We start from the raw sequence: 13400 nt of genomic DNA, 5'->3' as shown, positions 1-13400 counted from the left end.
GGGGGGTTCCTGTGAGGGAGGAGCGTTTTGGGGGGCTCTGCACCCCCGCACTCCAGTGTCAGGGTCTCCTACAGGGTGGAATGTCCTCCTAAAGGCGGTGAGGGGCTGTAGGACGCTTCTCAGAGGGCGGGGGGAGAGGCCCGCACCCTCCTGAAGGGCAGGGAGGCCCCAGCTCCTTCCGCTGTGTGGGGGGAGCGAAGAGCCGCTGCCTGAGGGGGGCAGAAGCGGCCGCAGAGCGCCCGACTGCGGCGGGGGGACCCCCGGGATGGCGGGGGGACCCCCCGAAGGGGGCGGGGGCCGTAGAGAGCTCCCGGCGGCCCAGAGAGCGCCGTCATGGCCGGCAAAGCGCGCCCCCTGCCGGGCGGGCGGACCGCAGGCGGGACGGCCGGGAAAGGGCGGGGCCTGCAAACATCACGTGAGATCACCCGACCCCGCCCCTCCCCTTGGCTCCGCCCCCGCCCCGTCAGCGCCCGCGGAGCCGCCAATGGCAGCGGGAGGCTCGGCTGTGACGTCACGGAGCCACGCCTCCTGGTGCCGGGAGCGAGGGGGCGTGGCCTGAGGAATGCGTGACATTTGATTGAGCCAATAGCGAGGCGAGGGCGGAGGCGGCCGGGCCAATGAAGCGCCGCGTTTGGGGAAAGGGGTGTGGCCCCCGCTGACAGTGGGCGTGTCCGCTGGCGGGCGGCCAATGGGGGCAGAGGGGGGCGGGGCCAGCGGGGCCGCCGGGACGCGGGGGGAAGCGGCGGTGGCGGAGCGGTGAGTGGGCACCACGTGACCCCCGGGATCGCCCGACTATCGCGACATGACCCTCGCCGGGGGGGGGAGGGGCCGCCCGCCCGCCGCGACCCCCGCCACCTCCCCCCTCCCTCTCCCAAACGCACAGCCCGGAATTGGGGACCCCCCCACAGGATCCCCCTATGGGCCCGGGACCCCCCTGTGGGGCCCCCATGTGGGACCCCCCTTTGAGACCCCTCCCTTTTCCCCCCGCTTTGGGACCCCCCCTTTTGGGACCCCCGCTTTGACACCCCCCACTTTGGGACCCCCTCTATGGCCCAAGACCCCCCCCCCCGTGCCCCCCCCTGTCATGCCGGGACCCCTCGGGCCGGACCCCCCTACAGGGGCCGAGCCCCCCCCTGCGGAGCCCCCACAGCCCCGGTGCGGACCAGCGCTCCCAGTTCGCCCCTCGGTGTCCCCTCGGTGTCCCCAAAGTGGCGCCACCGGTGCCGCCCCCCCCCCCCCCCCCCCGGTGCCCCCCGGGCCCGGGCGGACTTTGCCCCCCCCCCGGTCAATGATTCACCGGGGGAGGGGGCGGGGGCTGCGGGAGGGGGCGGGGGGAACCCCGGGGAGGGGTGGGGTGGGGGGGGGGTTGGGGGGGTCGGGACCGGCGAGGGGCTCGGGAGGGAGGGGACACCGGAGAGAGGGGACAGGACACGGCCAGGCGAGAGCGCGGGACGGTACCGGGGCTGGGGGGGGGGGGGGGGGGGCGGGGGTCGTGCGGAGGTTGAGGGGGGGGGGGGGGATTTGTGCACGGGGGTCCCGGGGGAATGGGGGGGGTGGGAGAGGGGCTCGTGCTGTGGGGGGGGCTCCCGTGCAAGGGGGGGTTGTGCAAGGGGGGGGTTGTGCAAGGGCGGGGGGGTTGTGCAAGGGGGACAGGCCCGGGCAGGACCCTGAGTGTGCAAAAGGGGGGGGGGGGCTGGGGGGGGGGCATTGTGTAAAAATCCTCGTGCAAGGGGGGGGATTTTGGGGGGGGATTTTGGGGGGAGACCCCCGTGCGAGGGGAGATCAAATCGGGGGGGTCAAAGGTCACTGGGGCAGGGGGGAGCGGGGGCGGGGAGGGGGGGGAGCCCAGGGGCTTTTTTGGTCAATTGGGGTGGGGGGGGGGTCAAAGGTCACTGGGGCAGAGGGGAGTGGGGGAGGGGAGGGGGGTTCTCCCCGGGGGGGCTGGGGGCTCGCGCTGACCCCCATCCCCTTTCCCCCCCCCCCCCCCCCCAGATGTTCCAGCTGTGCCGCCCCCGCGGGGGCCGCCCCCTCCTGGGGCTGCGGCTGCTCCGGGGCCCCCCCGGGCCCGCCCGGCCCGTCAGCTACCGGCCCCTGCGCAAGGTCCTGGTGGCCAACCGGGGTGAGCGGCTGGCCACGGCCCGAGACCCCCCCCTGAGCCCCCCGAGACCCCCCGAGACCCCAAATCCCCTGAGCCCCCAAAGCCCCTGAGCCCCCCCGTGTCCTCCGGATCCCCCAATGTCCCTTTAATCCCCCCCCGACCCCGTGTGGCCCCCGGTGAGGTTGCCAAGCAGTGTCCCCAAGGTGTCCCCATGTCCTCAGAGTGTCCCCACGGTGTCCCCAGGCTGTCCTCAGTGTCCCCAAGGTGTCCCCAAGGTGTCCCCATGTCCTCAGTGTCCCCAGGCTGTCCCCAGTGTCCCCAAGGTGTCCCCAAGGTGTCCCCAAGGTGTCCCCATGTCCTCAGAATGTCCCCAGGCTGTCCCCAGTGTCCCCACGGTGTCCCCAGGCTGTCCCCAAGGTGTCCCCATGTCCCCAGGCTGTCCCCAGGCTGTCCCCGCAGTGTCCCCCTGTCCCCAGGGTGAAGTCACCATCCACGTGTCCTGGGCGTGCACGGAGCTGAGGATCCGCACGGTGGCCGTGTCCCCGCAGTGTCCCCATGTCCCCACAGCCCTGTCCCCATCACAGCCCTGTCCCCAGTGTCCCCAGAGTGTCCCCAGAGTGTCCCCAAAGTCCCCAGAGTGTCCCCAATGTCCCCAATGTCCCCAATGTCCCCAACATCCCCAATGTCCCCGTGTCCCATTGTCCCCAATGTCCCCATGGTGTCCCCAATATCCCCATTGTCCCCAATGTCCCCAGAGTGTCCCCAACGTCCCCAGTGTCCCCAATGTCCCCAGTGTCCCCAACATCCCCATTGTCCCCAATGTCCCCAGAGTGTCCCCAACGTCCCCAGTGTCCCCAATGTCCCCAATGTCCCCAGTGTCCCCAACATCCCCAATGTCCCCAATGACCCCAGAGTGTCCCCAGTGTCCCCAGTGTCCCCAATGTCCCCAATGATCCCAGAGTGTCCCCAACATCCCCAATGTCCCCAATGATCCCAGAGTGTCCCCAATGTCCCAATGTCCCCGTGTCCCCAATGTCCCCAGTGTCCCCAGTCTTCCCAATGTCCCCAACGTCCCCGTGTCCCCGTGTCCCCGTGTCCCCAGGTGAGATCGCCATCCGCGTGTTCCGGGCCTGCACGGAGCTGGGCATCCGCACGGTGGCCGTGTACTCGGAGCAGGACACCGGCCAGATGCACCGGCAGAAGGCGGACGAGGCGTACCTGGTGGGGCGGGGGCTGCCCCCCGTGCAGGCCTACCTGCACATCCCCGACATCATCCGCGTGGCACAGGTGGGACGCACCTGGGGGCACCTGGGGACACCTGGGGACAGCTGGGGACAGCTGGGACGCAGCTGGGGACACCTGGGGACACGGCTGGAACACACCTGGGGACAGCTGGGGACACCTGGGACACACCTGGGGACACCTGGGGACACCTGGGGACAGCTGGGGGCACCTGGGACACACCTGGGGACACCTGGGACACACCTGGGGACAGCTGGGGACACGGCTGGGGACAGCTGGGGACACCTGGGACACACCTGGGGACAGCTGGGGACACGGCTGGGGACAGCTGAGGACAGCTGGGGACACCTGGGACACACCTGGGGACAGCTGGGGACACGGCTGGGGACAGCTGGGGACACCTGGGACACACCTGGGGACAGCTGGGGACACGGCTGGGGACAGCTGAGGACAGCTGGGGACACCTGGGGACACCTGGGGACACGGCTGGGGACAGCTGGGGACAGCTGGGGACACCTGGGGACAGCTGGGGACAGCTGGGGACAGCTGGGGACACCTGGGACACACCTGGGGACAGCTGGGGACACCTGGGGACAGCTGGGGACAGCTGGGGACACCTGGAACACACCTGGGGACACCTGGGGACAGCAGAGGACAGCTGGGACACACCTGGGGACAGTTGGGACGCACCTGGGGACACACCTGGGGACATTGGGGGTGTCCCTTGGCCTCATAAGCGGATGCTCTCGTGCTCCCCCTGTGTCCCTTTGCTGGGGGGGGTCTGGGGACATTGGGGTGGCCCCGTGACTCCTGAGTGCCCAGAGGGGTGTCCTGGTGGCCCCAAAGCCCCCCGGGGGTGCCCGGGCAGCCGCTGACCCGCGCTTGCCCTGGAGGTGTTCTGGTGGCCCCAAAGCCCCCCGGGGGTGCCCTGGTGGCCCTGTGACCTCCAAAGCCCTGGAGGTGTTCTGGTGGCCCCAAAGCCCCTGGGGGTGCCCGGGCAGCCGCTGACCCACGCTTGCCCTGGAGGTGTTCTGGTGGCCCCAGGGGTGTTCTGGTGGCCCCAGGGGTGCCCTGGTGGCCCCAAAGCCCCCCGGGGGTGCCCGGGCAGCCGCTGACCCGCGCTTGCCCAGGAGAACGAGGTCGATGCCATCCACCCCGGCTACGGGTTCCTGTCGGAGCGGGCGGATTTCGCCCAGGCCTGCCTGGACGCCGGCGTGCGCTTCGTGGGGCCGCGGCCCGAGGTGGTCCGGAAGATGGGCGACAAAGTGGAGGCGCGGGCCATCGCCATCGCCGCGGGTGGGGGTCCCGGGGGGGGGCTCAGAGGGGGTTTAGGGGGGGTTATGGGCAGTTTGGGGGGGTTCGAGGGGGATTTGGGGGTGTTTAAAGGGGATTTGGGGGGTTGTGGGGAGTTTGGGGAGGATTTCGGGGGTTCAAGGGGGATTTGGGGGGGTTAAAGGAGGATTTGGGGGGGTTCAAGGGGGATTTGGGGGGGATATGGGGAGTTAGGAGGTGACTGGGGGGAGATATGGGGGATTTGGGGGGCTGTGGAAGAGTTATGGGGTTGTTTGGGGGGGCTCCAGGGGAGGTTTGTTGGGTTAAAGGGGGGTTTGGGGGGGTTCAAGGGGGATTTGGGGGGGATAGAGGGAGTCTGGGGCTTCCTGGAGGGGCTTTGTGCCATTTGGGGGTGCTGAGGGGGGAGATCTCTGAGGAATTTGGGGCTTTCAGGGGGCGTCTTGGGATCCCAGGGGGTCTGGGGGGATTTTTGGGGAATCTCAGGGGCAGTTCTGGAGTCTTGGGGGGAGTTCTGTTAGTCTTGGTGGGGATTTTTGGGGTCTCCGGGGGATTTTTGGGGTTTGGGGGGTTTCAGGGGGGATTTTTTGGGGGGGATTTTGGGGTCTCTGAGCCGCCGTGCCCGCAGGGGTGCCGGTGGTGCCGGGGACGCCGTCGCCGGTGTCGGCGCTGGCCGAGGCTCAGGATTTCGCCGCCCGGGTCGGGTTCCCCGTGATCCTCAAAGCCGCCCACGGCGGCGGCGGCCGCGGCATGAGGGTGGTCCGAGCCCCCCAGGTACCGACCCCAAACCCCCGGAACCCCAAATCCCCTGGAATTCCAGCGCCCAGGAACCCAAATCCCCCAGGACCCAAATCCCCCAGGACCCCAATCCCCCAGAACCCAAATCCCCCAGAACCCCAAATCCCACAGAACCCAAATCCCCCAGAACCCAAATCCCCCAGGACCCCAATCCCCCAGAACCCAAATTCCCCAGAACCCAAATCCCCCAGGACCCAAATTCCCCAGAACCCAAATCCCCCAGGATCCAAATCCTCCAGAACCCAAATCCCCCAGAACCCCAAATCCTCCAGGACCCAAATCCTCCAGGACCCCAAATCCTCCAGGACCCAAATCCTCCAGGACCCCAAATCTCCTGGAATTCCAGCGCCCAGGACCCAAATCCCCCAGAACCCCAAATCCCCCGAACCCAAATCCCCCAGGACCCAAATCCACGGGAGCACAAATCACTCAAAATCCCAAATCCTCCAGGAATGCCAAATCCCCCGAGTCCCAAATTGCTGGGAAATTAAATTCCCCAGCAACATCAAATCCCAGAAACCCCAAATCCCCAGGACTGCGCCTCTGGGATTTGAGGTCTCTGGGTTTTCGGGTCCCTGGAATTAGGGGGTTCCTGGAATTTGGGGGTCCCTGGAATTTGGGGAGCCACTTTTGGGGTCCCGCAGGAGCTGGAGGAGAACTTCTCCCGCGCCACCTCGGAGGCTTTGGCCGCCTTTGGGAACGGGGATCTGTTTGTGGAGAAATTCATCGAGCGCCCGCGGCACATCGAGGTCCAGATCCTGGGTACGGCCGCTTTGGGGGGTCCCTGGGGCTTTTTCGGGGGTCCCTGGGACTCTGAGAGGTCCTCAGGGCCTTCGGGGAGGTCTCTGGGGACACCTGGACAAACGTGTCCCTTTCAAGGGTTCCTTTTAGGGATATCCAGATCCACTTTTGGGGTTCCCAGACCCAGTTTTGGGGTTCCAGTTCCATTTTTGGGGTTCCCAGTTCCATGTTTGGTGTTCCAGTTCTCTTTTTGGGGTTCCCAGACCCAGTTTTGGGGTTCCCAGTTCCATTTTTGGGTTCCCAGTTCCAATTTTGGGGTTCCCAGTTCCAATTTTGGGTTCCCGGTGCCGATTTTGGGGTTCCCAGTTCCAATTTTGGGGTTCCCAGTTCCAATTTTGGGTTCCCAGTTCCAATTTTGGGGTTCCCAGTGCCGATTTTGGGGTTCCCAGTTCCAATTTTGGGGTTCCCAGTTCCATGTTTGGTGTTCCAGTTCCCTTTTTGGTGTTCCCAGTCCCAGTTTCAGGGTTCCCAGTCCCAGTTTCAGGGTTCCCAGTTCCAGTTTTGGGGTTCCCAGCCCCAGTTTCAGGGTTCCCAGCCCCAGTTTTGGGGTTCCCAGCCCCAGTTTTGGGGTTCCCAGTCCCAGTTTCAGGGTTCCCAGCCCCAGTTTTGGGGTTCCCAGTCCCAGTTTTGGGGTGCCTGCTCCCCCAGGTGACTCCCACGGGAACGTGGTGCATCTCTTCGAGCGCGACTGCTCGGTGCAGCGCCGGCACCAGAAGGTCGTGGAGATCGCCCCGGCCGCGCGGCTGCCCCCGGAGCTCCGCGCCCGCCTGGCCGACGACGCCGTGCGCCTGGCCCGGCAGGTGACCCGCGGGGACAGCGGGGACAGCCAGGGGACAGCGCGGGGACAGCGTGGGGACAGCCAGGGGACAGCCTGGGGACAGCCTGGGGACAGCGTGGGGACAGCCTGGGGACAGCCTGGGGACAGCCAGGGGACAGCGCGGGGACAGCCTGGGGACAGCGCGGGGACAGCCCAGGGACAGCAGGGGACAGCCCAGGGACAGCCCAGGGACAGCAGGGACAGCGCGGGGACAGCCTGGGGACAGCCTGGGGACAGCGGGGACAGCCAGGGGACAGCGCGGGGACAGCGTGGGGACAGTGTGGGGACAGCAGGGACAGCCAGGGGACAGCCAGGGGACAGCCTGGGGACAACAGGGACAGCGTGGGGACAGCGCGGGGACAGCCTGGGGACAGCCAGGGGACAGCAGGGACAGCCCAGGGACAGCAGGGACAGCGAGGGGACAGCAGGGACAGCCAGGGGACAGCGCAGGGACAGCCTGGGGACAGCCTGGGGACAGCCAGGGGACAGCGGGGACAGCCAGGGGACAGCCTGGGGACAACAGGGACAGCCCGGGGACAGCGGGGACAGCCTGGGGACAGCCTGGGGACAGCCAGGGGACAGTGGGGACAGCCAGGGGACAGCGCGGGGACAGCCTGGGGACAGCCAGGGGACAGCCTGGGGACAGCGGGGACAGCCTGGGGACAACAGGGACAGCGCGGGGACAGCGTGGGGACAGCGTGGGGACAGCGGGGACAGCCAGGGGACAGCCTGGGGACAGCCTGGGGACAGCGCGGGGACAGCGTGGGGACAGCGTGGGGACAGCCTGGGGACAGCCTGGGGACAGCCCAGGGACAGCAGGAACAGCCAGGGGACAGCAGGGACAGCAGGGACAGCAGGGACAGCAGGGACAGCCAGGGGACAGCGCGGGGACAGCAGGGACAGCCAGGGGACAGCCTGGGGACAACAGGGACAGCGCGGGGACAGCCTGGGGACAGCCAGGGGACAGCAGGGGACAGTGGGGACAGCGGGGACAGCGCGGGGACAGCAGGGGACAGCGGGGGGGACAGCCTGGGGACAGCCCAGGGACAGCAGGGACAGCCAGGGGACAGCCAGGGGACAGTGGGGACAGCATGGGGACAGCCCAAGGACAGCCCAAGGACAGCCTGGGGACAGCCCAGGGACAGCAGGGACAGCGCGGGGACAGCCTGGGGACAGCCTGGGGACAGCGTGGGGACAACAGGGACAGCCCAGGGACAGCCAGGGGACAGCCTGGGGACAGCAGGAACAGCCAGGGGACAGCCTGGGGACAGCACGGGGACAGCCAGGGGACAGTGTGGGGACAGCAGGGACAGCCAGGGGACAGCCTGGGGACAGTGTGGGGACAGCAGGGACAGCCAGGGGACAGCCAGGGGACAGCGCGGGGACAGCCTGGGGACAGCCTGGGGACAGCCTGGGGACAGCGCGCGGGGACAGCGTGGGGACAGTGTGGGGACAGCAGGGACAGCCAGGGGACAGCCTGGGGACAGTGTGGGGACAGCCAGGGGACAGCGTGGGGACAACAGGGACAGCAGGGACAGCCCGGGGACAGCCCAGGGACAGCAGGGACAGCCTGGGGACAGTGGGGACAGCCTGGGGACAGCCTGGGAGAATGGGGGTGGCATCTTGGGAGGACATTGGGGACCCAGGTGGACAGGGACAGACCCAGGTGGACATTGGGGGGGGCTCAGGTGTACATTGGGGGCTCAGGGGGACACTGGGGGGTCACAGGTGGACATTGGGGGGGTCACAGGTGGACATTGGGGGGTCACAGGTGGACATTGGGGGCTCAGGGGGACACGGGGCGATCTGGAGAACATGGAGGCAGCAGGAGAACAAGGGCAGCACCCCAGGGGGACACTGGGGGACCCCGGGGGGGACCATGGGGGGAGTTGGGGCTGGGGAGGGGCCCAGGAGCTGCGGGCGCCCGGCCCCCCTCACCCGCGGGCCGGGGGTCCCAGGTGGGCTACGAGAACGCCGGCACCGTGGAGTTCCTGGTGGACCAGAGCGGGGACTATTACTTCATCGAGGTGAACTCGCGGCTGCAGGTGGAGCACACGGTCACCGAGGAGATCACCGAGTGAGCCGGGGCCCCGGCACGGCGGGGGGACCCCAGAAATGGCAGGGGGGACCCCAAAACTGGTGGGGGGGGGCACAAAAATGGCAGGGGAACCCAAAAATGGCAGGGGGACCCCAAAACTGGCAGGGGGACCCCAGAAATGGCAGGGGGGGCCACAAAAATGGCAGGGGAACCCAAAAATGGCAGGGGACCCCAAAAATGGCAGGGGGGACCCACAAACAGTGGGGGGGGGACCCTAATAATGGCGTAGGGACCGCCGTGTCCCCATGGCCCCCCATTGTCCCTGGGTGCCTGTGTCCTCTAACCCCGTGTCCCCCCATTGTCCCCATGTCCCCTGTACCCCACAATGCCTTGGCCCCACTGTCCCCCATTGTCCCCCACTGTCCTCGTGTCCCCCTGACCCCAATGTCCCCGCTGTCCCCGTGTCCCCCATTGTCCTGCCAATGTCCCCGTGTCCCCATGTCCCCCTGAGCCCATGTCCCTGTGTCCCCCCGTGTCCCCCTGACCCCAATGTCCCCGTGTCCCCCATTGTCCCACCACTGTCCCCGTGTCCCCCTGACCCCAATGTCCCCCTGACCCCACTGTCCCCGTGTCCCCATGTCCCCCTGACCCCACTGTCCCCGTGTCCCCCTGACCCCACTGTCCCCATGTCCCCATGTCCCCCTGACCCCAATGTCCCCATGTCCCTCGTTGTCCCCCCACTGTCCCCGTGTCCCCCTGACCCCAATGTCCCCGTGTCCCCCATTGTCCCACCACTGTCCCTGTGTCCCCCTGACCCCAATGTCCCTGTGTCCCCCATTGTCCCACCACTGTCCCTGTGTCCCCCTGACCCCAATGTCCCCATGTCCCCCATTGTCCCACCACTGTCCCCGTGTCCCCCTGACCCCACTGTCCCCGTGTCCCCATGTCCCCCTGACCCCAATGTCCCCATGTCCCCCTGTCCCCCATTGTCCCACCACTGTCCCCATGTTCCCCTGACCCCAATGTCCCCGTGTCCCCCTGACCCCAATGTCCCCCTGACCCCACTGTCCCCGTGTCCCCGTGTCCCCAGCGTGGACCTGGTGCACGCGCAGCTGCAGGTGGCCGCGGGCCGCTCGCTGCCGGAGCTGGGGCTGCAGCAGGAGCGGATCCGCGTCAACGGCTGCGCCATCCAGTGCCGCGTCACCACCGAGGACCCCGCGCGCGGCTTCCAGCCCGACACCGGCCGCATCGAGGTGTGGGACCCCCGGACACCGGGACCCCGGGGTGGGGACAGCCCTGGGACACCGGGACACCGGGGTGGGGACAGCCCCGGGGTGGGGACAGCCCTGGGACACCGGGACCCCGGGGTGGGGACAACCCTGGGACCCCGGGGTGGGGACAGCCCCGGGGTGGGGACAGCCCTGGGACACCGGGACCCCGGGGTGGGGACAGCCCTGGGACACCGGGACACCGGGATACCGGGGTGGGGATAGACTCAGGATGGGGACAGCCCTGGGACACCGGGACACTGGGACACCAGGATGGGGACAGCCCTGGCACTGCCAGGACACCAGGTGTCTATAGGGTTCTAGGGTGTTTCCATTGGATTTTGGCGTGTCTATAGGATTCCAGGGTGTCTATGGGGTTCCGGGCTGTTCCTGTTGCGTTCCGGGCTGTTCCCATTGGATTTTGGGGTGTTCCTGTTGGATTTTGGGCTGTTCCCGTTGCATTCCGGGCTGTTCCTGTTGGATTTTGGGGTGTTCCCGTTGGATTTTGGGGCGTTCCCGTTGCGTTCCGGGGCGTTCCCATTGCGTTCCGGGCTGTTCCCATTGGATTTTGGGGTGTTCCCATTGCATTCCGGGGCGTTCCCGTTGTGTTCCGGGCTGTTCCCGTTGGATTTTGGGCTGTTCCCATTGGATTTTGGGGTGTTCCCATTGCATTCCGGGGCGTTCCCGTTGCGTTCCGGGCTGTTCCCGTTGGATTTTGGGCTGTTCCCGTTGGATTTTGGGGCGTTCCCATTGCATTCCGGGGCGTTCCCGTTGCGTTCCGGGCTGTTCCCGTTGGATTTTGGGGCGTTCCCATTGCATTCCGGGGCGTTCCCGTTGCGTTCCGGGCTGTCTCAGGCTCTGGGGGTGCCTCCCCGCAGGTGTTCCGCTCCGGGGAGGGGATGGGGATCCGCCTGGACGGGGCCTCGGCGTTCCAGGGCGCTCTGATCTCGCCCCACTACGACTCCCTGCTGGTCAAGGTGGTGGCCCACGGGCCGGACCAGCCGGCGGCCGCAGCCAAGATGAGCCGGGCGCTGGCCGAGTTCCGCATCCGAGGGGTCAAGGTGGGGCCGGGGGGGTCCGGGGGGGTCTGGGGAGGGGGTTCGGGGGGGGTTCAGGGGGTGCACGAGGGGTTTGGGGAGGGAAACGGTGCAGGAAGGGATTTGGGGGGTCGTTGGGGGGGTCCTGGGGTGACGTTGGAGGGTGTGGGAGGTATTGGGGGGGTCCCTGGGGGGCACGAGGGGTTGGGGGGCGGCTGGCGTGACCCAGGAGGGGTTTGGGGGTCTTGGGGGGGGGTCCTGTGTGACACGTGAAGGGTTTGGGGGGGAGTTTTGGGGTGGAGCATGAGAGGGTTTGGGGGATTTTGGGGGGGGATGAGGGGTTTGGGGGAGTCTGGGTGACCCCCCCCCCCCCCGTGCCCTGCACAGGGATTTGGGGAGGGTCTCGATGTCCCTCATGGGTTTAGGGGTGTCCTGACGTCCCCCAAGTGGGTTTAGGGGTGTCCTGACGTCCCCCAGGTGGATTTAGGGGCTCCTGATGTCCCCCAAGTGGGTTTAGGGGTGTCCTAATGTCCCCCATGTGGATTTAGGGTCTCCTGACGTCCCCCAGGTGGATTTAGGGGCTCCTGACGTCCCCCAAGTGGATTTAGGGGCTCCTGACGTCCCCCCCTTGCCCCACACGAGGCTTTCGGCGCCCCTTTCTCCCCCGCCCCGAGGTTCTGGGGGTGCTGCGGGCGCCCCCAGCCCCCGGCCCAGCTCTGGGGGGGCTCTGGGTGTCCCCCTGACGCCGCTGTGTCCCCGCAGACCAACATCCCCTTCCTGCAGAACGTGCTGGCCCACCCGCAGTTCCTGGCGGGCGCGGCCGACACGCAGTTCATCGACGAGAACCCCGAGCTCTTCCACCTGCGCCCGGGCCAGAACCGCGCCCAGAAACTGCTGCACTACCTGGGTCAGCGCGGGGGCACCCGGGGGGCACCTGGGGGGCACCTGGGGGGGCACCCCGGGGGGCTGCGAGGGATTTTGGGGGGTTCTGTGGACACGCCTGGGCCCCCATGGGGCGGAGGAAGCCAGCCCAGGTATCTCCAGGTGTCCCCAGGTGTGGGGTTTGTCCCCTCCAGGTGTGTCCAAGGGTCCCCAGGTGTCCCCAGGTGTGGGGTTTGTCCCCCCCAGGTGTGTCCGAGGGTCCCCAGGTGTCCCCAGGTGTGGGGTTTGTCCCCTCCAGGTGTGTCCAAGGGTCCCCAGGTGTCCCCAGGTGTGGGGTTTGTCCCCCCCAGGTGTGTCCGAGGGTCCCCAGGTGTCCCCAGGTGTGGGGTTTGTCCCCCCCCCAGGTGTGTCCGAGGGTCCCCAGGTGTCCCCAGGTCTGGGGTTTGTCCCCTCCAGGTGTCCCCAGGTGTGGGGTTCCCTCACCCCGGCTGTCCCCAGGTGAGGTAGGGATTCTCCCGAGGTGTCCCCAGGTGTGGGGTTTGTCCCCCCCCCAGGTGTGCCCAGGTGTGAGAAAACCCCCCCCCAAAAAAAAAAAAAACCCTCTCCTGTGGGGTTTTAGAGGAGCCTGGCAGAGGCCGGGAAGGGTTTGGGGGGCTCTTGGGGAGGGGCTCTGGGTGTCTCTGAGGGGGTTTGGGGGGGGGTCCCTGGCGTTGTCACCCCCCTGTCACACCTGTCCCCCCCCAGGTCACGTGATGGTGAACGGGCCCAGCACCCCCCTGCCCGTGAAGGCCAAGGCGGCGCTGGTGGAGCCCACCCCCCCCCCGGTGCCCATGGGTGAGTGGGGGGCACGGGCCCAGAGTGACCCCGGGGTGTCCCCAGGGTGTCCTCAGTGTCCCCAGGGTGACCCCAGAGTGACCCCAGGGTGTCCCCAGGGTGTCCCCAGGGTGTCCCCGGGGTGTCCTCAGTGACCCCGGGGTGTCCCCAGGGTGTCCATGGTGTCCCCAGGGTGACCCCAGGGTGTCCCCAGGGTGTCCTCAGTGACCCCGGGGTGACCCCAGGGTGACCCCGGGGTGTCCTCAGAGTGTCCCCAGGGTGACCCCAGGGTGACCCCAGAGTCTCCCCAGGGTGT

General features: G+C 67.9%; 1 protein-coding gene across 1 annotated transcript; it reads left to right on the top strand.

The window, feature by feature from the left end:
* Positions 1 to 333: 333 nt before the first annotated feature.
* Positions 334 to 13334, top strand: LOC128801844 (pyruvate carboxylase, mitochondrial-like). The gene is made up of 14 exons (XM_053967970.1): positions 334 to 566; positions 663 to 756; positions 1993 to 2119; positions 3201 to 3385; positions 4471 to 4636; positions 5259 to 5404; positions 6073 to 6190; positions 6878 to 7029; positions 9005 to 9123; positions 10175 to 10337; positions 11231 to 11413; positions 12152 to 12296; positions 13016 to 13105; positions 13330 to 13334. Exons 1-14 carry the CDS (start codon positions 334 to 336, stop codon positions 13332 to 13334), a joined length of 1926 nt encoding a protein of 641 aa, XP_053823945.1.
* The last annotated feature ends 66 nt before the right edge of the window (positions 13335 to 13400 follow it).

Source organism: Vidua chalybeata, chromosome 32 (assembly GCF_026979565.1).
Source record: "Vidua chalybeata isolate OUT-0048 chromosome 32, bVidCha1 merged haplotype, whole genome shotgun sequence".
Lineage (NCBI taxonomy): Eukaryota > Metazoa > Chordata > Aves > Passeriformes > Viduidae > Vidua > Vidua chalybeata.
The sequence above is the reverse complement of the archived record's forward strand: the minus strand, read 5'-3'. Positions and strand labels throughout refer to the sequence as shown.

What these genes read in the sequence shown, in the direction of transcription:
- LOC128801844 (XM_053967970.1), top strand. Translation starts at nt 334, where the DNA reads ATGGCCGGCAAAGCGCGCCCCCTGCCGGGCGGGCGGACCGCAGGCGGG. An exon ending in GGTCCTGGTGGCCAACCGGG is followed by an intron (nt 2,120 to 3,200) that starts GTGAGCGGCTGG and finishes CCGTGTCCCCAG; the next exon opens with GTGAGATCGCCATCCGCGTG. An exon ending in TCCGCATCCGAGGGGTCAAG is followed by an intron (nt 11,414 to 12,151) that starts GTGGGGCCGGGG and finishes GTGTCCCCGCAG; the next exon opens with ACCAACATCCCCTTCCTGCA.